Below are 27,312 nucleotides of genomic sequence, written 5' to 3'. Positions count from 1 at the left end.
GTGAGATGCCAGAACACAGCTTTCAAATATAAACTGATGGAAATAAAGATCCAGCGTCCTAACTGAACTGCAGTTCAGTTAGCACATTATCAACGCCGTATTGCTCTTTTGTTTAAAATAACACAGGCGGACTCGTTCTCCACCTCATAAGCAGTTACTTGCACTTTCTCCACTCTTTCGCGTTCATCACCGACGGTATTTTCTCAACTGTCAACGTCAAAAGAGGAGCTTGTTTAAAGTAAATGATTAGTTGAGCAAACATAAAAGCTGCATTGAGACATGATCGCAATCTAAATGGAAAAAGAAGATGAGGGAAAGGAAGAAGTGATGTACTCATCTGGATATTCTCAGTGACTTTTTACCCCAGAAAAGAAAAGTAATACAGATGCAGACACCTTTTTATACTCCTGGCTGCTCCCAGCTTGCCATTCTTGCAAAGCCAATTTAGATTATAGTTTTCATGTGGAAAAGCAAGCCGCTTTCCTTTCTATTAATTTTCTCCAAATTAGACTGAAATGCACATAGACACTCTGTGCAGCAGTGTCATTATGGCTTTACTAATTCATATTGACTAACACACCACCAACCTGCCTCTTGTCTTACCAGATAGTATCTTAGTGACACATGTGTAGCATCTTAATGATCGTCTCCTCTTATAAAACACAATGAGGCCGATGCAGGTTGCTAGACACCAACAGACATTGATTACAAGTGTCTTTGGCGTTCGACGTTGGAATTACTGCAGCACAGCCGGCGCAGATGAAATGAATGACAGTGGTGTGGAGTATGTACATTCATTATTTCAGGCTCTTCACATTCCCCATCTAAGACCAGGTATTTCCATGTACTGATTAAAGGTGAGATGAGCATGTTTAACGGGGTGTCTTGTCACGCTGGCTGTGCTAGGCTCTGTATGCCCTCAGCACCTCTCTGGCTCCTCTCTTGAAGTGTAAATGGGCTCACACTGCTCTCTCCCATCCCCCTTCTTCTCTTTTCCCCCTTTTCCCTTTCCTCTGCCACTCCTGTCACTCACAGAGATATGAGACTTTCATACTATGCGCACAGCACTGATTTAAAAACTCGTGGGAGAAAATCAGATCTTCTATAGAAAAGCATCGTTGCTGCTGCAGGCTATAAAAGTTACACTGTGTGAGTGTCTTAAACGTAAACAGAAGGTGACTTGTCTACCCTTTACTTGACCTGAGGTTTGAAGTCTGTGGCTCTAGACCGGTAGATCATCCAGAATACTCGGATTTCTCTGTGGTCAGACAACATGTGTTCACAAAATGAGTTTCAAGCGGAGTAATTCAGTTTTCCAGTTGCCATTCAATCACCTGCCCTATGTTCGTGGCACCACTGAACAGCAGAGGCACTTCAGAGCAGGTCAAAAAGAGGTGAAAACGGTGGCTAAGGGATTAAGAGCTGAATGCAAGAGTGGACATGGACACCTACACAAACATGCAGGCATGTACTAGTCATTCCAGCCCTTTAGGTGTTCATCGTAAGCCACAAGAGTAATAGGGTTAACCTCATTGCATACAGTGACCAAGCTGCATGTGTATTGATCGGCCACAACATTAAAACCACCTGCCTGATCTTGTGTAGGTCTGCCTCGTGGCGTCAAAGCAACACGGTCCCCTCAGAGCATGGACGTGGGATTTCTGGGGAAGTCCTGGCATCAGGACGTTTGTAGTCGAGTCTTTCTTCGCCTTTCCGTCTCCAGCGACTTCATCATCTTGTTTATGTCTGTCTTTTCGCACAAATGTTTCTGTTATGCTTCCCTTTCTTGGCAAAGGAGATATTTTGCTTTATTTTTCAAAGTTATTTGATGTTTCTGAAACCAGTGGGCAGTTTTGCCTGCCACTTCAAGTTTCTGCCCTTTTTATTGCTTTGTTTCTGCAGCACAGACGGTTCATGAAGAGTCATATTTCATTAGTTTAAAAAACAAAGGTGTTATCGAGCGCTTGCTTTTTTTTTGCTCAAGTTGGTGGGAAAGCTGTCAATCAGGCTGTGGTGTCAAATAAACAACCACTCTCTCCTTTCCAGGATGTCCACATACACATATACCATAGATGTGAGAGCAAATTGATCTGCCAGTCTGCATTCTGTGTAAGCAATCTATGTGCAGCGCTGTGGAAAGATTTCAGGCAGAGAGGCATTGGTTAAGTCACAAACTCCTTGTGCAGCATGATAAACGTGCACTGATCAGCCATTAAAACCTCCTCTATTGTTTAGATGCATCAAAACAGCACTGACCTTTTTGGGCATGGATTCAGGACCTCTGAGTCTAGCTCATTGGTAGCAGATCCTCGAGGTCCGCTGGGTTAAGAGCTCTTATTGGATTGGGCATCCCACAGATGCTTGAACAGATTGGGATATGAGCCCTCAACTTTTCGAAATATTACCTGACGGAGGTGCATGTGAGAATGCAAATGTCCCACACAGTGGGTTCTGGTTTGCACAGATTGTGAGAACAGCACAGATAATACCCTGGTGAATGCACAGCTAGCGAGCCCTATGTGCTGCTTTGTGGACGCTGTGCACAGGAAGATCTCTACTGTAAACCAAACTGAATATTTCCAGCATCGAGAACATGGCTGGCACGAGCGATCTCCATGTGTACTGCATGTGAGAGAAGACGGCATCTTCCCAAGTACTGCCAACTTTTTCCAGAGTTAATGTGTGAGAACGATTTTTGTAATACTCCCAAAATGTTCCCACCACCTTTTTTTTTAAATGCAGTGGAGCGCATTGCTCTACTGAGGCTGGAGGAAGCCACTGCAATTGTCATGAGTCTGCAACCATGTAAAGCATTAAAGTAAAATCCACATGAATTCAGTGGTGCATTTTAATGACCAGTGTTATTCCAACCCGTTCTCACTCCCAAAGCGTAACATTTTACGCTAGGTGACAAATCGTCACCATATTACGTTTTCGGCTACCCACCACGTTCCTAAATGACGACCTCGGAAAAAGAGGAAATATGAGAACCGTCTGGACTGAACCTACACATGTTCGCTCTTTTTCTTCAAATCGCTTAGAAACACGCTATTTAACATCATTAAAGTCCTGGTTAAGGTCAGGAATAAGGTTATGGTCAGGGCTAGGGATAAGGTTAGGTTTAGGGCTGGAATACAGGGCTGGAACGTCTACTACCGCGGGAGCGTCATTGCACTGGATTCCAGCCATAACCCGCCGCGTACCATAAGAACGCCGAAGGTCTCCTTTCGCGTTCCTCAGGAACGCCGCGGGACGTGACAAAACGTCGACATGTTACGCCTCGGGAGTGAGAACGCTCTGGTTATTCCAATGTTGATATTGTTGCACCTGATCGCTAATTATTCTTTAAGAATGTTTTCTTTTTCTTCTCTCTTTTACTGGGAAGCGAAACATATATGCTTTTGAAAAGTCATCCATTGCGTTTCCCACATGTCTGTTGCCACTTGTTGCCACTTAAGTAAAGCAAGAAAGGAAGTGTTTTGCTAAGTGAAAGAAAGGGTTATGTTTTTTTCTTAAACACAAACAATGGAACATTCTTGAAAAGTGCTCTGTCCTTGAACCCATCAATGCTCAGCTTTTGAATAGCATTTAAAAGGAGATAGAGTTTTTGCGGTGGCGGGGAATGAAAATGAATAATGAGACTTGCTTGAATCAATGAATTAACCTTAAGTTTTTAAGAGTTCTTTTAGGTGCTTCATTTATTTGATAGCACCGTCGTAACCTGCTTCACAGAGCTTCTTCTTTTTTAAATTCTTCCTCCTGCTAAGTGTTGGAAAGATATAATAAAGGGTGAAAAGGAGTTTAAAAGGCCTCCTTTGATACATTGAGCCATTGTTACCTCTTGCCAGGTGGTAATGTTTAGTCCTGATGGGGAGTCAAAGGTGGAATAATATCACATTATGTAAATCTAATGTGACAGAGACGAGGTGATTATGGTTAGACTGATGATCATTGTCCAGAATGGCTTCTAAAACCTTTGTCCTCCGCTCCCCTTAAATAGCGAAGGACAGCTTTGTGTATGATACCCCTAGATTAAACTTTAATGATCCCTGTGGGGAAAATGGGATAACTGCAGCAGCAAGTAGTAGCAGAGCTAAATAAAGAAAAATGGAAAAAATACAACACCGTAAAGAAATTTGCACTTCAAGGTTTATACAGACACAAAGGACATCTGTTAGGTGAGTAAATTAATGATATATAGACATGGCAGCATGATTACGGTACTGTTAGACTGCAGGTACAAAAAAATATGATTCGCTCAAGCAGCATACAGTCTCGAAAAACAAAGTACACTCTCTTTTAATCCTAAGGTGGTAAATTTCAGCAGATAATAAACTCATCGGGTCCTTATCAGCTTCGAAAGTTACTTAAATACAACCTCAGATGTAGAACAATATATGATATATTGTTTATTTATTTTAACAAAAATAAGCTAAAATGCAGAAACATTTTGGTTTCTGCAAAATGTTTCTGCATTTTGGTAATAACTATAACCACAATAACATGAATGAATAGTTTTTTGCGTGACTTTATCAGTCTCTCACATTGTTGTGGAGGAATTTTGATTCACTCTTCTTTACAGCATTGATTCAGTTCATCAAAGTTTGTAGACTGTTGTTTATGCACAGCTCTCTTAAGGTCCCACCACAGGGTTTCAGTCAGCTTGAAGTCTGGAAGAGTTCATTGTCGACTCACTGACAGCTGGTTTGAGGTGTTTGTGCTGATATTCGGCGTTTGGTTTTCTCCAAATGTGGCACAGTGCAGTGTGGCCAAACAACGGTCTTGCCTGTCCACAGGACATTGTTTCAGAAGTCTTCTGGTTTCTGCAGATGCAGCTTTGCAAACTTTAGCTGAGCAGCCGTGTTATTTTTAGAGAGAAGAGGGTTTTCTCCTGGCAGCTCTTCCAACCAAGCCATACTTGCCTTTTTCTAATTGAGTTGTCATGAACTTTAAATTTTAATGCTAACTCAGATGTTGCTTTGAGGTTTTTGCAGGTCACCTGTCTGACCTTGGGTGAATTTGCTGGCATTCCCACTCCTGGGAAGACTAGCAGCTGTCTTGAGTTTTTTCCACTTGTGAATAATCATTCTTACTGTAGAATGATGGACTTAATATTGTGGGGGAATGTCCTTTAGACCCTTCCTAGTTTAATGGTCAGCAGCTTCTCCCAGATCACTGCTGATGTCTTTCCTCCTTGGCATTTTGCTAACACACACCTGAACTTTACAGACCAACAGACTGCCAAAAATCTTTCTTTTATAGAGGTGCTTACACTTGCTGATCATCACTTAATCAAGTGGACTGGATTAGCAGCACTTGGCTGTTTCTCATCCTCTTAATTCCTGGGGAATCAGTAAGGGTGTACTTAGTTTTTTCATGCTTCTGCATTTTGCTGGGGTGGGGATTTGTTTGTTTTTTTCAATATATAATGGCATGGCATAATATGTCGTCATCTGTTTGTCTGAGCCTGTAGTAACCTTGTATCAACTTTGAATCAATTAATTTTCATTGTGTCCTGATGCACGAGCCTTAGAATTTAAAGAGGGTGTACTTTCTTTTCAAATGACTGCAAGCATAGTTTATCAAGTTGATGCACAGAACTGTCCATAATTTGCTGGCAGTCACACATGTATCAACTCCATTGTCCTTAACCCTGAACACAACACAGTTGTGTTTGCAGATTTGTTTGTTTTTAAGGAAGTTTAATCACAGCCGAAAAGAATCGTTGGCCAAAGTCCTAACCACAAGAGTTCATTTCAACTAGCAACCTTTTAAAATCCTCGGCACCATCGCAAATCACACCACATAAAGTGTATTATTCTTATTCCAAGTGAGTTACCACAGTGAATTGTGTTTTCCACTCACCTCCTGTCAGACCACCTTGGTTGGAAGGAAGAAGGGGACTGCGTGTTTTGCCAGGGACTGATGGTGTCTTTGCCCTCACAGATGGTCACTGAATGGGACTCTCATAAATCTGGGTCTGGATCGTCGGCGGCGTCTGTCTGGGGGCAACCTCATTATAAGCAGCCTGGACCGATACCAGGATGTAGGGATGTACCAGTGTATGGCCTACAACACAGTAGGAGCTATCCTCAGCAGAAGAGCAAGTCTTCAGTTTGCCTGTAAGTTACAGTCAGAGTTTTAACTACAAAAAACCACGGGTGTGTAAATGCTCTTAACTACAAATAATGCAGACGTACACTAAAATGGAAGCGCTTTATTTGCAGTATTTATCAGCACGCAGCAAGTTCAGTGGGGAGCCGCATTAAATGTTAACGTAACATGGGAAGAATCTGAGTGCGATGACGCTTCCTTACTTATGGTCATGCAGACTAAGAGTTGCTATTTCACTTTGTGTTGTTTGCTTCAATCAGAAGTCATTCCAGTTTCGTTGGATGCACTCTGGGGTAAAGTAGTCTACCAAATTGCACAAGTAGTGTTTGAAGAATAACTTAATAAGGACTGGAGCCAGAAAAAAAAAAAAAAGAACAGAACACAGCATACCTGCACTTTTATGAAAAAGGAAGAACAAAGCAAATGAATATAAGCTGCAGTGCAAACTATACTACAATGCATTGCTACAAAAATAATAATTTAGGCAGTAAAAAAAATGTACTTTCACATCACGTTCCTGCTGGTGAAGCAGGTAAACAACTCAAATGAATAACCAAATGAATACTTATTACTTCTATACTATTCATTAAGGCTTCCTTTCATGCAGATCGCAACAAAGCGCCTTTTCACACCTTCACTCGGTGGTGGTATCTTGCCGTGCAGATGTTTTGGGTCTTTTTTGACAAGCTTTTAAGATATGGGATGGTCAGAAAAAATGGAATAATGACATTTTAATAACTTAACAACAATGACTTGAGAATAATGACCGGATAATGGATAATCTAACCTCTCTGAAAAAAGTTTGAGTCATTTTATTAACCTTCAAAGGAGTCTCCAATGAAAAACTATAGTTCTTTTTCTTTTTCAGATTCTCTTAGCAATATTTGGATGCAACACGAAAGAATAATAACAAGAAAAAAATATTACTAGGTACATATACCTTAAGGTGTAGCTCAATAAAAAAAGTTTTCAGTCGTTTCAACTTTTTTCTTATAGTGTTATGAGCTCTTGCAGCATATCTCGTCATGGTATATTAATGTCTTGGTCCCCCTCAGGCAGTTTTGGGCAGCTATTTTGAAACCACTATAAAATGAATAGAGCGAGATCCAAAAGTTTATTCTTACAATGGACAAACTCTACCTTGTAAAGCACTGATTTAAGAAAAAACTGTAAAGGTTGAAGTATGAAGTTTATAAAGCCTCAAATTGTAATTCTGCTTGGCACATGCAAAGTTGCACAGCCTTACAGACTTCGTCACGACTCAATTCAGAATGCAGATGTAGCGAATGGCTCTCGCTCCTCCCACCAGAGCCTTGAACATATGCCAGGCTAATTTACACGATTCATACAGAGGCTATGAACCGTCATGAACCTCTTCTGTGCACGAGCCGCAGTTCAGCAACACGATTGGCTCGTGTGTTTACCTGTTCGGCCATCTCTGCTGCTGCGGGATAGATTTCTATTTGAGATTCTGTGCTAAGTCAAGTCTTGTGATTTCAGCGCTTACACAAACATGTACATAAATTAAGTTAGTGGCGGGTTTTCACATCCAAGTTCCTTTTTTTCACAAAATGGCATATCGCTCATATCTCATTCAGGCCCTGGGTTCAGCAGTCTGTCTAAACTCTTCTGTTTCAGAGCCTCACTTGTCTCAGTTGCTTTTGTTCTCCCTCAGGCCTTGCAGAAGTGCAATTTTCATTACAGCTTTCTTATGGGTTTGTGTCAGTGTCTTGCAGAAAGCTTTTACTCAGCCTCTTTTCCACTCCCCTGATATGTGACATCCTACAGTAAGCTTCCTTTTCATTTTTCCCCCCCCTGTCAGACTTAGATCATTTCAAAGTTCACACCAGAAGCGCAGTGTCCGTCCGAGAGGGACAAGGAGTGGTGTTGCTTTGTGGATCGCCCACTTCCTCAGGAGGTAAACTCTGCTGTTGTTTTGAGTCCTGCTGAAGTGTGATTAAAACATAATCTTGCTGCCACTGATTAGCCCCTTTTCTAATCACAGTTAATTCTCTTAATCACATTTAATATCAGAGAGCATCCAGGATCGTCTCATGCGCTTCCTTGTTTGCCTTCCAGACCTTACTTATGCATGGATCTTCAATGAGTACCCGTACTTCGTTCAGCAAGACAATCGGCGCTTCGTCTCCCAGCAGACGGGAAACCTTTACATTGCCAAGGTGGAGCCCTCTGATGTGGGCAACTACACGTGTGTAGTGATGAACAGCATCACAAAGGGCAAGGTTCAGAGCTCCCCCACGTCTCTGATCCTCAGGACAGATGGTAAGACACAGCTTGTGCCTTTGACGTGACAAGTATTGCCTTTCAGCCTCGCATTATGGGCCTTTCATTTTAAGGTGGCTTTAATCATTACCCCAGCGAGAGTGCTCTTTATCTCGTTGTACCTCACTGAAGTTGAGTCACAGAGGGCTAATGCCTGTAAGTAAATAGTTGCTCCTCAATGTAGGCCAGCAAACAAAGCACCCAAATCTCTTCTTTGCTGACTTAGCTTCTCTTATAATTCGCAGTCCCTTTAAAAGCTTTCTCTTTGCTTTCACATGAATTCTCGGGCCTGTTCTCAGCGGCGTGTTGTTCTGTTCTCTGTTATGCTTTCATAGAACGAGTGAATAAAGATTGCCTTGGGAATGAATTAAACATAAGTCATACGTCAGTGGACCATTACATTGAGTGTTCTGGTGGTTCAGCCAGTTTCTACTCAGTGTACTGTACATGTAACTGCATAAATTTAAATCCCCTTGCATCACTTTCTGGTCGCGATCTTGAGTGCCTTTCCTGAATGCTGATATTAACAATGAAACACAACAGAGGTTAGGAACTGCCTACTCAAGCTTTGAAATAGCAGATTAAAAAAAAATCTCTAGATGAAAATTAATGCTCGGTGTATTTAAATTATTCCTCGCTGGGTTTTGGCTACACTCTGGTGACTGTACTCTTAAGCGATGCACGATTTTGAGTTTAGTTTACCCATGAGAGAGCGTTTGCTCATGTGCATTTCATTTTTTCCTCTGTTAGCTTTCCAGTGCTATTGTTTGGTCCATAATGCCAGCCGTAATGCTTGTAACTCATGCATAATGGAATACTGAGCAAGTTCTTGTGCTTGGTCCTCATAGGAGTGATGGGTGAATACGAGCCGAAAATAGAAGTTAATTTCCCAGACAATGTACCCGCCGCGAAAGGATCAACAGTTACGCTGGAATGTTTCGCCCTTGGGAAGTAAGCTGGATTTCCTCAAGCATGTTTTTAATCTTTCACTGTCTTTTCTTTCCATACAAGGAACATCTGGATTTCTAAGCAATTATGGTTCTTAGAGCGTGGCATCAAGCCACGATTGGTCTGAAAGCAACTTGTCGTTGGAATGGGTTAAGTCCAGACCAGGGATGTCAAACTCATTTTATATCCTGGGGGCACATACAGCCCACAGGAAATCTGTCAACATGACTCTTTGGGCTTAAATTGTAAGAAATAGTTGTGTAAAATTATCATAAATTATAAAACAAAGGTTTTGTCAAGAGAATGTCTTTTTTTTCTACTCACCCATTGTAAATAAAGACATTTCTGTAGTAGATAAGATCATTTAATTGTTTATCTGTTACTTCATTACTTGTTTTAGTATGAATGACAGTGGGGGAGGTCTTCATCAGTGGGAAAAGCTGTAAAATGTATAAAAATAAAGTTAAAGGTCCCCAAAAGTTATATTCCAAAACCACTCAGTGGGCCAGATTGGAGTCTTTGCTGAGCCAATCTGTTTTGACACCCGTGGTCTTGACCATTTATCAGCAAAACGAAGTACTGCAGTCCATCTGACGCTTTATTGCTACAGATTGTTACAGACACCTGCACCTGATTCCCCGCTGAGCTCTTCCTTCGCATGTGTCTCACAGCCCCGTCCCAGAAATCACCTGGAGGAGGGCCAACGGCGTTCCCTTCCCCAGCAAAGTCAAAATGAAGTACTCGAACGCCGTGCTGGAGATTCCCAGCTTTCAGCAGGACGACACGGGCGGTTACGAGTGCGTGGCTGAGAACAAGATGGGGAAGAACACAGTCACCGGTCGGCTGGCTTTTTATGGTACTGCGACTTTTGTTTGAGTTTTGAGACGACGCCACAGACAATTGAGTTAGACAAAATGGGTAAACAATCAATATCTCTGCTTCTTTCAGCAACGTCGACAATTGTCACGTCGTTAGACTTTGTAAATGGCAACAATTGTAATGTGATCGTTTAAAAGCTATAAGTAATTTTATAATAGCAAGAGCTCATTGTTATACACGCTACTTTAATGCACACACAAATCTCTGCCTTCTTCCTGCATTTTAAGCGTTTCACTGCAGCTATTACATTTTGGGTTCTTGGCTTGCTTCAGCCGCTGTGTTTTCCTGTGAATCTGTGAAAGAGGGAAAAATGACACTTGTGAAATTGGAAGTGACAGTATGTACAGTGCCACCGAAGTGAGCTGTGCTTATTATGAGCATTGCACTCATGAAACCCATGAAATTTCCTGAAAGCTGTAAATATATGAGAGACTTAGGGGGGGTTGTGTGCTGGATGGGAAACAAGCAGGACCTGACATTTATTATACGCAGAATTAAGGTGACAGTTTGGGGGGGTGAGTGCTGGTATCGGGTGCTGTTCGCCGGTCATGAGAGCTTCTTCCTTTGTGGTTCGGGGTTTTAATGTTAATCTTTGGGTTGCCTCGGGCTGCTGACACATTTAAGAGATGTAACTGATAGACTGAATTCAATTTTCTCTCCTCTAGCCTCTTAAAGGAAAACCCATTGACGACCCCCCCCCCCCCCCCCTTAATTTGGGCTGCCAATCTGCACACGCTTTCCTTTGAACTTATTTAGATGCAGCTTATTTAATACGATAATGCTCCTTCCTCGAAATCTGCCCTCTGGTTCTTGTCAGATAATTCACTCGAGGATAATTCTGTGTCCTCAGCAAAGCCTCAGTGGGTCCAGACAATGAAAGACACGGCTCTAGCCATTGAGGAGAGACTTTACTGGGAGTGTCGAGCCAACGGCAGGCCCAAACCCTCCTACACGTGGCTGAAGAACGGCCAACAGCTCCTCTCAGAGGTAAATTACCGGCTGTCGTCTGCCACCTACAAGTGTTTCATTTTAAAGACTTAATCTTCAGCTTCAGCTCTTCCTTTCATTTCCGAGAGCCTGGCATAAAACACACTGCTGTTTTCCCGAGTGTAATTCAGAGTGCGATGAGAGGAGAGGGTAAACATCTTACTAAGGTGTGCCAGTGATGAGACATGGATGTAACTGTCTCGTATTCTGCTTTACCTTGGCAGATTACAGAGTCTTAGAAAGTGGATGTGCATGGCTCCCGAGAGATTGCTCTATTTTATCTGAATGGAGTCAGTGCTTGTTTTTCATTATTCATGGTGCATGTTTAAGCTCCTTCATATTGAGGGACAATGGGTTTAATCTTCTGTGAAATATACTGTATATAGCACTACACCTAACTCTAGACCACCAGAGAAATACATGTGGTCTTGCATATTTTGAGATTTTTAAATTTGGCTGACCTCGATATGCCTCTGACACTTAATTTCTTACCTCTTACATGCATTATACTGTAGCAATAACCATCCTGATATTGTTCAAAACTAATGTTTAAATATCCTTATTTTATTTGAGGTTTATTGTTTTTACTGTTGTACGATTCAGAATATGATTTTCACCATGAAAGTTGCATTTTTATCTAATTTGTTTCATATTTATAGTACAGAATATAGCTAATGATTAAAAAAAACACTAGTAGGTGCTGTACTGTATATGGTTAATACTGAGAAAATAAATTAAAAAGTGCAGATATAATACAAAAAGCTCAAATATTGCATAGACTGGACCAAAAGTGCACAGGATAGGGAAAAAAAATGAATGTTCCATACTTAGAAAACAAAATTGTGCTTTGTGCTCATAGCGATAAATTATTTTGCAACAGCATCCTGATTTGATCCGCGTCCATTGACAGCACCTCTAAACAAATCCAGCACTTGCCAGAGCGCACCGCAGAAAGCAAAAGCTACCTGTAAGTGTAAGGAGAATAATTGCTTTCTTTCAACCTTTTCTTCACAGGACAGGATCCATGTGGAGGACGGAGTCCTGTCAGTGTCTGCGCTGACCCTGTCTGACGCTGGCATGTACCAGTGTGTGGCCGAGAATAAACACGGTGTCATATATCTTGCTGCTGAACTAATGGTTTTAGGTAGGATGGCATTTATCTCTCTTCTAAATCCTCAAATCTTTGTTGCCAAAAGGATCTTAAAGGTCATCTTTCTGTCATTCTTAAAGGTTGTCTGGATTAGCAGATAATGGGGTCAATGTGGATGTTTTTGTGGGGTCAGACACATTTAGATATATATATATTTTTCCCCCTTTACTTTGATGTGGGGATGAAGATGGTGTAATAGATGCCAAACTCATAGCTGAATAGTAAACATGAACTTTTACTGCAAAACCAATTAAAAGTTATAACAATATTTTCTGCTTCTTCTTTTATTAATACATAAAACTGGCTAAAAAACACCGTTACAGCGTCGATTTTTATGCCGGTTTGATTCGTCAGTTTTAAAAAACGATGTGTTTCAATTACTGTAAGATTTGAAAACTGGTGCTTGAAATGCTCAGTGAGATTTGCTGCAGTCTTGCACTAACGCCAGTTTGCTGTTTCCCACCAGCTTCTCCTCCAGACTTCACAGGGAACCTCCTCAGAGCTTTGCTCAAAGCCAAGACAGGAACTACAGTGACTTTAGAATGTAAACCCCAGGCCTATCCCATCGCTAGCATTTTATGGAAGAAAGGCAACCTGCCAATCCACACAAATGACAGGTAGTAACAGGGTTAACGTTATTCTGAAAAAGTCAATGTACACAGTTTTATAGGCTTGTTTTTTTCCGTATATAAGCCAGTTATCTATCCCAGCTACACTCCTCTTTAGCCATCTTTGGTCTAATCAATATTCACCACACACACACACATGCTGCCTAACTGGAAGATGTCCATTATGTAGAATGCTGAAAAATCCAGAAGTCGGTGTTTATCTGATGGTAAAATGAGTCTTTGTTCTTGGCAGTCGGATTGTAAACTGCTCTCACTGTTTGTGTACTCCTATAGGATCACACTGTCCCCAGATGGAACGCTGAGGCTTGCCAACGTGAGCAAGTCTGATGCAGGCAGCTATACGTGCTTTGCTAGGAATAGATTTGGCATGTCAAGTACAACTGGAAGGCTCCTTGTTACTGGTAAGCTCTCCTGTTAAATAGCAGATTGTTTGTGCGCTCCACTTAGTAAGCAGAATTTTATGCACACTATGGATTAACACACGAGAGCTAGCGTACTGCAAGGACCCGAGTCAATAACTTGTAGTTAAATTTAAAAAAAGTAATAAATAAACTTTGAGGTTTTGTGCTGAGGTGTGTGTCTATACTTTGTAAGGTCTCTAGTCTTGCGATTAAGTAGACTAAATATTTCAGATAATCATTTGATTGTTTTGTTTTTATTTGAAGGGATGTAATAAAAACAAAAAAACTTTACGCGTGCATTATTGAGTCGTTTTGTCCGGACGCATTTTGCAGCGGCTGCAGTAATGCGCTTGGAAGGCGTTTGACGAAACACTCGATCATTGTTTTCCTCAAAGCAGTTGAGGCAACCAATTTAGTGCAATAAATGAAAGTGCCCTGAGTGGAAGCGGTGAGCACATTAGTGAGGTGGTGTTACAGATGCTGTTATTGTTGAGCGTGTTGTTGTTTTTTTCATTGGAGTTGAATGTTCTGTGAGTTTGTTATTGGTTTTTATTAATGTGCTGAATGATATTGTCTGCCGCTGTAACTGCCAAGGCCAGTTATTTTTTTTGAAATTACCGGAGTATTTTTTCACAGCCGTAAAGCATTCGGAGGCACAGAGCCATGACCCACACATTGATTATTAGTAGCTTGAGAACTGAGGGGACGCTTTTTTTATCCCTTGACAGCTTCTCCAAGGTAAGATATGAGAGTACAAATCCACTTGCTTTGTGTTGTATCTTCTTGATTTGATTCCTGCCGTTCATTATCTTGACTTTTTGAAGCACAGGAGGCCAAATGATTGCTATAGCAGACTTTAAAGCAGCGCTCTTCATTTTTTATTTTTTTTCGTTGTTGTACTGGTTGTGCAGAGCAGCTCATTACATGAAGTTTTATCTGATCCATGGTGTATTGTAATTGCTATCAGGATTTCTGAAGATTATGTGAGCCATTTTAGTGGTGGCAAGGCTGCATGTTATCACACATTATTTGACTGAGTTTTTCATGAGACCTTCCTTTATATACACAGACTGCTCTGCCTGTGACTCACTGTATTGCGGAGCATGATTTTTGTGTCTCGGGAAGTGTTGTGTCACTACTCTGCTCCTATTTCCTGAAAATCAACAAAAGGGCTGCTCATCTGCTGGAAGTGAAAAGTCTCATGTCTCACATAAGATTGCCACCCTCCCCTTTAGAAATGGCTGGCTCTCACGTTTTTATTTTTCCTGGGTAGATCCAACCAGAATCATCCAGGGGCCAGTGGACACAGAGATCATTGTGGGCGAGAGCATTGTGTTACCCTGCCAGGTCACCAGCGATCCCGTCCTTGATGTTTCTTTCTCCTGGGCCTTCAATGGACAGCTCATCGCCAAGGGAGACGGTCACTTTGAATTTGTGGGTGGGGTGAGTGACCCACAGCCGTAGTTTTTTTGTTTTTGTTTTTTCTTATGTGCGAATGGGCACTTGGCACCTCTCCCCATCTTGCTTCACTTCATCCCTGCCATTAGTTTAAAGGGACAGCTTGTGGTTTGACACCCTGGTATTTCTTGGAGAGATAGAGCATGGCAAGTTTTGCTGCACTTGCTGTTATACCATCCTTTTTCTTTTGCTATTTTAAATTTCTCTCTGGTGGCAAAGAAGGCTGGGGAAAAGTCTTTGGCATGAAGCGTTATTAGATCATTTAAGACCTCTTAACTTCTAATTGTATTCTTGTGAATGGAAACATGGCAGCCGTCGTGTCAAAATACACTTCCTACATAGCGCTAGTTGCTCAGCCATTGTGACAGGTTGTCTTCTATTTGAGCACACTTCTCTTACTCTTGCTCAGTCTTCTGAAGTCATCTATTTTTTAATACGTTGGCTGGTCTCTTCAAATTCTGCTTTGACATGGCCTGCTGCACAGCCTCTTCATAACGGGAAGGAATACGTATTATTAGAGGTGCCTTGTAAAGGAATCAAAGCATGGCAGAGACCCAAACGACAAAACACTTTGAGAACATCCTCGCACCCTTTGAGATTAACCATTCTTCTTGGGTGTGTGTGTGTATGCGTTTGACTGACAATGTTCTTATCTGAAAAGAGACTCCTTCCCCAGAAATGCTCAAATGTCCCCAGTCCAAAGAGATTATCAACTTAACTTTGCTGCTTCAGGGAATTTAATTTCCATAATTAAACCACATTGGCTGTGCTGCCACGTTTTCCTGCCAAAGCCAAGAGAACGATTTCACCACTAATTTACCATTTTCTGCTTACGGGTGTCCTCTTAGATGAGAGCCTTTTCTTTTCTTTTTTTTGTTTTCTTCTCCAAATGAGCAAAAGCTGCCTGCTGTACTCAGTAGTAAAAGCTTATTTATGTAGTTGCTTGCAACAGGTCTTGAAGGTCACAGCACTGACCTCTGCAAAAGGCGGGTAAAGCAGTCGAGACCTTGTCAGACACAAAAACTCAATTTACTCTCTGTTGTTTTTGTGAATTTTGGCCTTTTTCTTTTCCATTCGAGCTCATGTTGAACAGCTGTTTGTGACCTGATACTGTATATACACAGAATTTCTCCCAGAAACACTGTGCAGCCACTTTTCCTCAGCAATTTCCAAGCTAAGTACTGTAACTAAAGGATATGCAAACGGTTTTTAGAGCTGCTATTTACTGTGTCTTTATATATGCTTTGCTACCTTTTTTAATAAGCTGTCACGAGGTCCATTATCTTTCATGCTACATAAAGCTCTCTTTCCTCCTTCGATAGAGAACAGCAGGAGATCTTATGATCAGGAACATTCAGCTTTACCATGCTGGCAAATACATCTGTGTGGTGGACACGGACGTGGAGAGTCTATCAGCCGTGGCTGTATTGATTGTGAAAGGTAAGAAAAGCTCGTCTCTGCTCTGCAGTTACCAATTAAAATAGGGCTTACAGCCAGGGATGTTTAATGGGTAAAAAAAAAAGGGAGAGAGAGAAATTAAAAAAAGTAGACTCAACGTAAAGTGGATGATGGATGCAGCCTCAGTAAAAAGAAGTCAGTAGTCTTTAAGTGTTACTGAGCAGAGCAGTGTTAAAGAGATTTCAGAGAGATTACATCGCTATGCTTTGCTGAGAATTAAAATAAAAAATCTTTTGAGGCGTGCAGTTTTCGATAGGGTTTTTAAACTCAAATAGGTTTGTTTTAGATTGAGATTGCAGTGCAACCAAAGTGTCCATATTCTCATCAGAATCACCCTGGATATCATCAGAGTGTTTATTTCTACTACAAGGCGCTTCATTACATCAAACAGAGGAAGGCGCTTTCCTTTTCTCTGGCGCTCAGAGATGTTTTTGGAAGAAAACTTCACAAAACTGTGAAATTCTAAGAGTACGAGCCATACATTTTTTAGGATGTGTTCCTGTTTCTCTCTCTCCCTGACTTTTAATGACCAGTTTTCAATATTGTTGCAGTGTACTTGACAGCAGAATGCTTACATGCCTGTCTGCGCTCACTCATGCAGTATGTATAGCTCCTGAGAGACATTATTGTCGAGAGCTACATTTGGCAGAACAAAATAACTTTTGTTATTTATTTCAGGGAGGGGTGTGTTTGTGTTGCTCGTGGAATTGGAGGAGGGATGTTTCGGGGTGGAATCAATACACCAAATAGCCCAGCAAATTGACACCACCCAAATATGCTAAATGTCAGATGAGGTGAGGGATGATTTTAGTGTCAGGATTTGAAAAGGTTGAATCCATAGCTTTATCTTGCAAGGATAACAAGTTGCTATTTGTTAATACACCTCCTGTGTATTTAAGTCCTCTGTTTTCAGTGTGTGATTGTCAGGTTGTCTGTTGTCCACGCCATGTTTCCGATGCCATGCCATGCTTCCAAGTTTCTTGTCTAGGTTTTTCTTATTGTTTGTTTAGATTCCCCAGTTTAGGTTTGTGTTAATTTTGCTTCAGTTTGCCTTGCCCTTTGTTTGTACCTTTTCTACCAGCCATATTAAACGGCTCGCCTTTTGTTAACATTTCAAGTTCTGTTCCCTGTTCCTTGGAGTCTGCGTTTTGGGTCCTTTTCTCAATTCATACAGTCTGCCCTCGCCAGATTGTGACACTGTTTGCAGAAAGGTTACCTCCTATCAGGCAACCTGTGCAATCACTTTGCAATCAAAATGTGTAGTGAGTGTGCAACATTGCTCTGTGCAACCATTTAGTCACCGGAAGCTGAAATCAGTCCCAGAATGTGAAGAAAATTCAAAACAAACAGCTGGCGGCTGCTTTTGTTAATTTTTAGATGTAAGCATGACTAACATTAACTCAAGATTTTAGTGCATGAAATTAGCCCTTTTGTATATAGTGTTCACAGAATATTCAGATTTATGTAATAAAATATTGATATTTAGTGTCCCTGTATCGATAGAGTATCATAATACATGTCTATGCTAGTACTTGAGATTTTTTCTAGTCTTTGTTTTTTGGGGGGAAATATAGGATAACATGCCTTTCTGGATGTCCTGCAGTTTAGGTGTTTGTCTTCAAACTGTTGTAGCTTGTAGCTACGTGTTATTAAATGAAAAGAGGTCATTTGGAAGGAAAGGAAATGTAGCTCACAGGTGTAAGTATTTACAGTTTGATCAAATCTAATAAGAACTTTAGAGCGGAGGCTCAGATGAAAGTAGAAGATAGTGACAGGACTAAACCCTGATGATGGTGGAGCAGAGTAATCAGATGAGTTCAGTTAAGATACCCTGGACAACTTGTGGAAATGGAAGAAGCATTTGTGATAGACAGGCTGCTGACAGGCAGAGTGAGAACAGTGTCTCCGGGCTAATTGGGCAAAAGTAGTGAGTTGAAATTGAGAAAGAGCTGAGTTTGACAGCGTGGGAAAATGAAAGTGACAAAAAAAATAGTAGTAATAGTCCAAATCAGTAAGGAGGAGCAGAGGCTCCCTTATTGATCTTATAAAAAAGATTATTTCGCATTACATTTGAAATGTAGCACAGTTCTTTTTTTTTTTTAATCATTCAAAGAGGCAATTAAAGAATAAGAACCTCATTATTTAAATAAAATTCACAACTAAATGCACTGTCTGCCACCTCTCATCTTCCCAGAGAAATTGTCCTTGTCTGTCCCTGATTTTAATTGAACTAATTTGTCTAAAGACACTGTCCCATGTTGTGAGCAATATTTAAAGCAAAGACTGAATCTGCTGTTTGGTTTCGTTTTTATGTTTTTTTAAAGAGTTTTTTCTTCCAATTTAAATTCACTCCCCTTTCTTTTGCGAAGGGTGCCGAAATGTTAGAGATAAATAGCTCAAAACCTTGACAAATAAGATCAAACCATTCTGCGTGGCTGTATAATTTAAGAGGAAGGTGAGGAAACATGAAAGCACAGCCAGCTTCCCCCAGTGGCTGCATTTGCATGTTCTTAAAAAAAAAAAGAAAAATCTATTTTAATGTTAAGACAAACAACAGCAAGACGTCTCCTTTCACCGGGATTCTGCAGCAGCACGTTTACGATCGTGGTAACAGTGATCGTTGGCGTTACTGGCATCAAACATATTGTTACAATCATGTATATTAGTCAGCTCGATAATTTTGCAGGGTGTTATTTACAATGGGGTTTCGCTCCTTTCCTCTCACAGCGCTGAAGGTCAATGATAATCGCTCCTGACACAAAGACTCTTGAGTGATCATCTGGGTTCTTGTTTTTCACAATGGGTGTGGAAAAAAACCCCGTTTTAGATGCCTCACAAACACTCCACTGGGTGGTGATGGTGGCTCTGGAGAAGGTCACAATATAAGGATAATATCACAGTCATTAGCATTCGAACCACTTGGGGAACACTTGTGCTTGTTTGACAGCTGCACCACCACCATCATCATCATTATCCCGAGAGATAGTTTTTAGGGAAATACAACTCATGACAGTCAATGTAACACTTCAGAACGATGTGTTTTCACACTGGTATTTCGACCCGCTTATGATATGCTCTTGTTTAGTTCTGGCACGTGTTGCAGCACATTTTGAGAATTTGGGAAATATTTGGTTGAGATCGGAATAATATCGCCAGTGTCAGTAAATACAGCCGGTTATTAATTTTCCCTCAGACAAGTTCACAATGAAAGCTCAGATAGTCTGTCCATATTAATAACAGATTATTTGAACACCCTCGAGACACTGACAGGAGCCTCTTGCCTCAGCCAATGAAATGTAATTAAGAGGATAAGGAATTGATCTTTGATTGTGTGTCCTATTAATATGTATTAATGAGGCTAGTGTATTAAAGTTGCTTTTTTTTCATCAATAGCCACTAATGAGTTTTACAGAGATCAATATCTCTAAAGCCACGGTTTTAAGGCCAAATGTATGAGGGCAGTAACGTCCAAGGCTTCAGTAAACAAAAGGATGTCGCTCAGCAGTTACTTGCTCAGCTTAATCCAATATATCCTTGCATGCATACATAGACATATACATACATGCTGCAGGAGATATGAAAACAAAAGGATTTGTGCTTCCAGACAATTGATTGTTTACTAAAATAATCATGCTACACTTTAATAATTTGTATATTTTGCTTCAGATTAGAAACCACTTCAGAGCTGGTGGGGAGCGCGAGAAGAGCAAGGGGCGTTATTATTCTGCGGTCTATCTCACAGCTCTCTAGTGGTCTATTATTTCTGATGAGCTGACACCTTCATTAGAATAGGAACCCACAGATGAAACTAAAGTAAAACATCACACCGCTTAATTGGTGGGATAATAAAAATAAATGATAAAACTTTGGGCTGTGAGGCCCCTTTTTCATCTTTTACCTTTTAATTTGACTCCCTGCATCCACTTAGGTCTGCTGTTTCATCGATCAATTACCGGGAGGATTACGGGGAAAGGGAAGGATTACAAGTTGGGTGAATATTGGAGAATAAATCTTGAATTAACTTTTAATACTTTGTGAAGGGCATTACATCTTCTCAGCTGAAAGCTTTTTTCAGAATGTTCTCTCGCTGATGTTGATTGAAAGATATGAAGGCTATATAGCGATATCATTTTGGTCGACGCATGTGTGTGTGTGCTTTTCCTTTATATGCCACTAAATGTCATGTTTTCCTTGCAAAACGTGCGAGTATACTATTCTGTAGCGTCGTCTGTGCCTCTGCATGTGCGAATACCTCACAATATCTGTTCTTGTGATTGAGCCAGGCCCTCCCAGCCCTCCAGACTCAGTGACGGTGGAGGAGGTGACAGACAGTACAGCCCAGCTGGCGTGGAGCCCCGGCAGAGACAACGGCAGCCCCATCACCAATTACCTCATTCAAACCCGAACTCCCTTCACTGTGGGCTGGCAGAGGGTTAACACAGGTGACGCAGTACTTGACGATAAATTTTCATCTTATAGCACATGAGATATTATTCAGATAATTCACAGATGTCCACAGGGAAATGCTGTTATTTCTCTTCCCCAGTTGGCAGGTGGGTCAGTGTATGGGGTCAGCTAGAAAAAAGGGTAGAGATTCATGTTCTTACTCAAGACAGTGAAAGGTCCTTCTTGCTGCTGTACTGTGCAAAAGTGTTGAGCGATCACTGATTCTTTCATATGTTGTTGAGAAAATTGGAAACATAAAATATAAGTGTCATATTTCGGCTGTGTGCAGGCAGGAGAAGGACCCAAACGCAAAACTCACCACACAGGAATTAAACCCAAAAAGCTGCTTTATTGCAGAATGGCACAAAAACTATAACAAAACTAAACAGGGACATGGATGACAAAAATACAGCCATGAGGAAGACTACAACACTGACAAAGACACAGGGCTTAAATATACTGAGGGATAACGAGGGAATGAGACACAGAAGGAGAGCACAGCTGGGAGTAATCAGGCTGGACGAGACAAGGGAAGCAAAACTAGAAACACTGACATGAGACACGGACCTTCAAAGTAAAACAGGAAACACACTGACTGAACTCTAGACATGTAAACTTAACAGCAACTGGGGGGGGAAAACATAGGAACCTGAAACATGGTACAGAAAGGCACAGTAGACACAACATGGAACACAGGGAAGCCATATTACAAAACCTAAGAAATAAACTATGATAACCATAACTGAAACCTGGGGAAATAACAAACACAGTACAACAAAGGACTCAAAACATAAACCATAATATAAAAACACAAGAACTCAAAAAGCTGGGTCAGAACAACCCAGAACCGTGACAATAAAACAGTTTGTACAACTCTAATGAGCTTAAAAGTTGATATCTGGTATGATCGCCTCTCATAGGCAAACCTTCTTGTCATTTCTTTAAGTAGTCTCCAGGAATAGCTCTTCCGGCTTCTTGAAGGACATTCAAAGCTCTTCTTTGCATGTTAGATACCTTTAGATGATCCCACACTTGCTTCACTGTTGGGGTTCTGAGGAGACCAGTCCATAAATGATATTGTTTCATTGTGTGTTTTTCAATCCAGGTATGATTTTTCCTGCAATGGCAACTGCAAAAAGCCAATCAGCTTTCCAAGTGGTATTACATGGTGACTCAAAATTTTACTTTTCTCTGTTCATAATTCAATTAATTTTTGACAAGATCGCCAACCCCACTGGCTAAAATAAAGCCCCAAACCGTGACAGAGCCTCTGCTGTGTTTTGCAGATGGCTATAGACACTCACTGTTGACCTCCTTCTTACCCATCGATGACAATTTGAACTTAAAATGTCAAATTTGGACCTGCAGAGTCTCAATAATACCTGTAGGGACGCCTCCAGATTTTTTTCATAGGAGTGGCCATATGGGAGCCATTAAAAATATTGGGGTGGCACACCAAAAACAAAATTTCCAGTTTTATTATGCTGTTGTCAAATATAGAGAAAGGAAGAATTATATACCTGGTTAGTTTCCTGCTGTTAAAGTTGATATCACTGAAAATAGGTACATAAGAAACCCATATATGATTTTGAAGTCCATAATAATCTGTTTTAACTGATTGATTGATTTACTGACTAGAAGTCCCAACCACTGCTTTAATGATTCTCAACAGAGCTGAGCAGATGCAGATTAAGATTCACACTCCAAGAATGGAGTTAAGTTTAGGAGCAAACTTGTTCAGGAAAGACAAATAAGTATTAGATCACGTAAGAGTGTGAACTGTTGTTGATGTACCAGTGATCTGTGCAGGGATTGGCACCAGCTTTGCTGCAACCTGATATCATCATCATCATCATAGTTTATTTATATAGCACTTTAAAAACACACAAGGCTGACCAAAGTGCTGAACAGTAGAAATATAAGAGATACAATAAGAATAATATCTCAATGAATCAAATACCTGCAAATATTATTTTAAACAATTACTATTATACTATTACTATCACACAGTCACTTAGGTCACTAGTTCTTTTTCTAGAAATAAGACTTTCAAACACCACACAGAGACCTTCATGTGTTTGAAAACCAACTATTTACTGGTACAAAACAAAATCATCTGGACTAATCAGATGGATCAGCTGAGGGCAGGATGCATCTCTCAGGTCTATCAGCTGGTGGATTTTTTTTCCTATTTCTTAAGGGCATGATTTTCAGATACTGTTCGTCTGCTGTAGATAGTTTCTTAGGCCTGTCACTTCTTCTGTCTTCCACCTGTCCTTTTAAGGACATTGCACACCACGTTGAGATATGTCAAGTTTTCAGCTAATAGCACTTTGGGAATCACCTTGTTGCTGCAAAAAATATGATTTGATGCCTGTCAAACTGTTATCTTTGGCATTTTTTGGAGATTCAACTAAAGAAATGAGAACAACTTATGTGTTCTTATGACAGTTTGTTGGTAACAAACTATCTAACGAAAAAAAATTTCCAATTTGTCTGTAGAACACTGGTTCATCCCCTGATTTAGGTGGCTTTTTATGCTAGTGATAAGTGTCTTAACAAACAAAAAAACATATATATGGTCAGGTGCAAGGTCTGAACTAAAAAAGAGTGAAAAATCTGTCAGTGTCCAGTGGAGAACTTTGAAATCCTGGGGAACTGTTGTTCAAGGCCACTTTAAAAATGACAAGAAAATCTGGCTACTTAGGAAATATATAAAGAGATGAGGCTTGTTTTGGTGGCTCCATATTTTTTTTCATTATTACTTTTTCATTTTAGCCACTTTGATGACCTTCTGTGTACTCATGTCAACACCAGCGTCCTTTTCATCTTTTCAAGTCAAGTCTGTTTTTGTCACAGCTTGGTCCTGAAGCATCTACACAAGCCTAATTTCTACTCCCATCCACAGCCATGAATGGATGAAAACATCATTTGCATATAAAATTGCCATTTCCACCAGAAGTTATTGGACATAGCAAAGAAACAAAACAGCAAACAAGCAATTTCACTGAATGTGAAACTGAGACACTCATCTGAGAAGTGGAGAAAAGGGAATGTGTTTTATTTGGTACCCTCAGCTTTGGAAATACAAACAGAATCAAACCCACTGAATGGGAAAAAAGAACTGAAGCTATCAACTCTGCTAGGGTAAAAGGACCCTAGCAGAAAATAAACAAAGAAAGAAAAGGACCAGAGGCAAGAGGAGTTTGGAGAAAGACAGACAGTCATTACGCACAGCTGCAGCTTTTTCCTAAGGTTTTCAAAATGTAACACTCAAAAAATGTTCTTCACCCTCAGTAGACATGAAGCAATAATTTTGATTAAAATGCAACTGAGATGCACAAAACGAAAGGTTTATTCATTCAAGTAATTAATCATTAAGGTATAAACTCAATGCATTGCAATCAAGTAAATTTCATTAATCCATTAAATGAAACATTTTACATTGTACTTATGTGGGAAAACTTAAACATAGGTGCACATGCTGTCATTTTTTATTCGTCTCTTATAAATGTGAGTTTATATGAAAAAGGCAAATACCAGGCTTTTTCTGCATTCTTAATGATCTGGGTCCAGGTGTCTAGAAAAGGTTGAATGCATATACTGCAGTTGTTTTTATTAGTTTACTTAAAAAGGGTAAGGCTTATAATAATAAACAGTATAAATAATAACAGTTATAATAACAATAAATCAGCTGGGGTGAGCATAAAGGCAGATTTTTACCAGTCATGGCAGATGGCCGGCCCTTCCTGCGCCTGGGTCGGCTGGAGGTTTCTTCCTGTTAAAAGGCAGTTCTTCCTTCCCACTGTCAACTAGTGCTTGCTCATAGGGGATCGTCGCATGTGTGAGGCTTTTTTTGAGACAATTGAGTTTAACTTAAAAGTATATTGTACAGATTTTATATAGAAAAGTTTGACCTAAATGAGAAAGTAGGAGTTGCTTCACGGTAAAATTCCTGTAATCAAATTTTTACCAATCCTGCAACTGTTTGTAACAAAAAAGGGGCATGATGAATTGACAAAGTCAAATGCTGATCACAGAACTTTCTGAGCACTACAGAGCTTGTTCTGGTTTTCTGGACTGCACCTGTTTTGCTTCCCTGTTATTGGTTTTATCCAATCTCATTATGGCTAAAACAGTCCTGTAATTTAAGTAAAAACGGTGTAAAGGCTGCATTTCACAAAAAAACAACTGCTTGGTTAATTCGGTGGGGGAAAAAAATCACATCTAAAAAGCTTAGATGTTTCCCTCCGGAATTAGCTGAGAGCAAAGCAAAGCTGAAAGGAGAGAAAACACTGGAGATCAACACAACTGAGAAATCACTTATGATATCTAACATTGGCCTGTATGTGCTGGAGGTGTACATTGGCAGCTGTTTGCTGAGAAGCTGCGTCAGGCTGGCGACCTGTCCAGAATGTACCCCGCCTCTCGCCCTAGCGTAGCTCAGATAGGCTCCAGACCCCTGACAAGGATAAGACGAAGAGAATAAATGGATAGATGGACATTTGAGAACACCACAACGAGTCAGCTTTTTCACTGTAGCTGTTTGTGCTGTACCGAAGTAGCGAACAAATGCCATTGCACGTTTCAAGCCAATGGCTGTAGGTTTTTTATTGGCATTTCATTGGATCCCTCAGTGTTACTATCAAGGAAGACGCCGCTGTGCACAGCAGGGCTGACAGTTAAACCATTTACTGTCCTTTGTCCGAAATCCGCTATCCTCCAGCCACCTTCTACAGTCATGACTCAAAACCAGCTTGCATTCAACACTTTATTGACCAGGCTACGCTGCTTAAACAGTGTATGTGTGCATAATTGTTCTCTTGCTTTAGTTGTAGCTGTTCACTTGTATACATGTAGGCTCTTGCAAAGACCTTCCGTCTGCAATGTTTTCTTTTATTCTTAGTCCCGGAGATAATCGATGGGAACACACTGACAGCCACCGTGGTGGACCTCAATGCCTGGGTTGAATATGACTTTCGGGTACTGGCAAAAAACAGCGTTGGTGTCGGAGAACCCAGCCCAGTGTCCGTGAAGACCAGGACAGAGGATGCAGGTACTGCGTATTGATTTCCCTTTTTGTGCTATAACTTGCCTTTATGCGGCTTTATATATATGTGTTTTTATACTGAAATGTGATCATGGTCTGTGTTTTGTAGTTCCAGATGCAGTGCCAGGTGATGTGGGTGGAGGTGGTGGAAGCAGATATGAACTGGTTATCACGTGGGAGGTAAATCATCAGTCTTATGCTCTAGTCTGTTATTCAAAGTGCCCGGAGTCAGTGTCGTTTTCATCTTAAACGAGGTTCTAAATATTCCTCGCTAAACCAAAGCACCTGCTCTGTTTTGCTTGTGGGTGTCATAAATTTGGGGTCAATGGGAGTCTGTCGTTGCTGTAATTTCTCAAATTGCTTGCATGTAAGGCAGCAGCAGCGTATACAACAGAGAAGTAAATCTGACAGATATTCTCATTTGTGAGTCTCGGATCTGTGATGAATTACTGTTCAGACTAATCTACAATGCTCAAATATAGCAGTAAGGAGTCGAATGGAAGAATAACAGTGCTGGCATTGTACAAGTCATTACTTTCTGTGTTATCTCATCATTGGAGATTTCCCATTTCATTATATACAGAATAACTTTTCATTTTAAAAGCTGCACGGATGCTCGGTAATGAGCGCAGGTTTTTAAAATGGCATTTTTACTGCTCCTTTTATTTCATCAGGTGGGTTGCAAAAGCAATTTGTGGGTCATGCACTTTTTTTGACATTATGAGAGACGGTGGTGACTGCGTGAGCCCGGCGGTGGTGTGAACGTGAGTGGTTTGTATATGTTTTAATATCACTATAGTTTTGTGTTTCACTCTCAGCCTGTTCCCGAAGAACTACAGAATGGTGAGAGCTTTGGTTACATCATCGCTTTCCGCGCCTTCGGAGAAGCTAGCTGGACTCACGTGGCCACCTCCGCCCCTGGCGCGTCGCGCTACGTGTACCGCAACGACAGCATCGCGCCCTTCTCTCCGTTTCACGTTAAGGTTGGCACTTACAACAGCAAAGGACAGGGTCCCTTCAGCCCCGTGGTCACCATCTACTCTGCGGAGACAGGTAAAAGGGTGGACGTGAGTGGAATCTGAGCAAAGCCCCCAAAGTAGATTTTTTTGTTTTTTTATCGGATTGGATTAAAACTGCTCGGTAGATAAAAACACACGCAGAAAAATAAAACTGCAGAAATATCTTTATATGGACGAGGTACAAAATCATGGGAACACATTTATGTACGAACCAGCAGATTGCCTTCAAATATCACCGCTGTATTAAAATGCTGCGCCACAGTAAAAACTGGTTGGCATTTAGATCTGTGCTACCTCTCAGTATGCTGAAGGGTGTGGGGTGGGGGGGGGTGGGGGGGGGTCTCTGTGTGTAGTGTAGTGTTAGTCAATTTACCAGCAGCACCTGTGTGTGATGATTCATCTGAGTAGAGATCAAAAGAATGCGCACAGTTATAAATGTAAAAATTGAAGAGATTTGTTCTGCTCGTTTCTGTGCTTTTGGAAGACGGCG

General features: G+C 40.8%; 1 protein-coding gene across 1 annotated transcript in view; it reads left to right on the top strand.

Annotated features, from left to right (window-relative positions):
• Positions 1-27,312, top strand: part of cntn3a.2 (contactin 3a, tandem duplicate 2) — a 44,028-nt gene that overhangs the window by 4,155 nt on the left and 12,561 nt on the right. Inside the window, exons 4-18 of the mRNA XM_085443062.1 lie at positions 5,947-6,122; positions 7,937-8,032; positions 8,194-8,397; positions 9,246-9,348; positions 10,017-10,201; positions 11,075-11,211; positions 12,226-12,355; positions 12,828-12,978; positions 13,264-13,391; positions 14,665-14,834; positions 16,172-16,289; positions 20,591-20,749; positions 25,660-25,809; positions 25,913-25,983; positions 26,622-26,856. Coding sequence (XP_085299188.1) covers positions 5,947-6,122; positions 7,937-8,032; positions 8,194-8,397; positions 9,246-9,348; positions 10,017-10,201; positions 11,075-11,211; positions 12,226-12,355; positions 12,828-12,978; positions 13,264-13,391; positions 14,665-14,834; positions 16,172-16,289; positions 20,591-20,749; positions 25,660-25,809; positions 25,913-25,983; positions 26,622-26,856 — 2,213 coding nt within the window. The remainder of the gene's footprint in view (positions 1-5,946; positions 6,123-7,936; positions 8,033-8,193; positions 8,398-9,245; positions 9,349-10,016; positions 10,202-11,074; positions 11,212-12,225; positions 12,356-12,827; positions 12,979-13,263; positions 13,392-14,664; positions 14,835-16,171; positions 16,290-20,590; positions 20,750-25,659; positions 25,810-25,912; positions 25,984-26,621; positions 26,857-27,312) is intronic.

The sequence above is a fragment of the Copadichromis virginalis genome, linkage group LG20 (genome assembly GCF_057382275.1).
Source record: "Copadichromis virginalis isolate Kocher_CV1m ecotype Utaka linkage group LG20, C_Virginalis_male_GT1.1, whole genome shotgun sequence".
Lineage (NCBI taxonomy): Eukaryota > Metazoa > Chordata > Actinopteri > Cichliformes > Cichlidae > Copadichromis > Copadichromis virginalis.
Note: the sequence above shows the minus strand (reverse complement) of the source record. Positions and strands in the feature narration are given on the sequence as shown.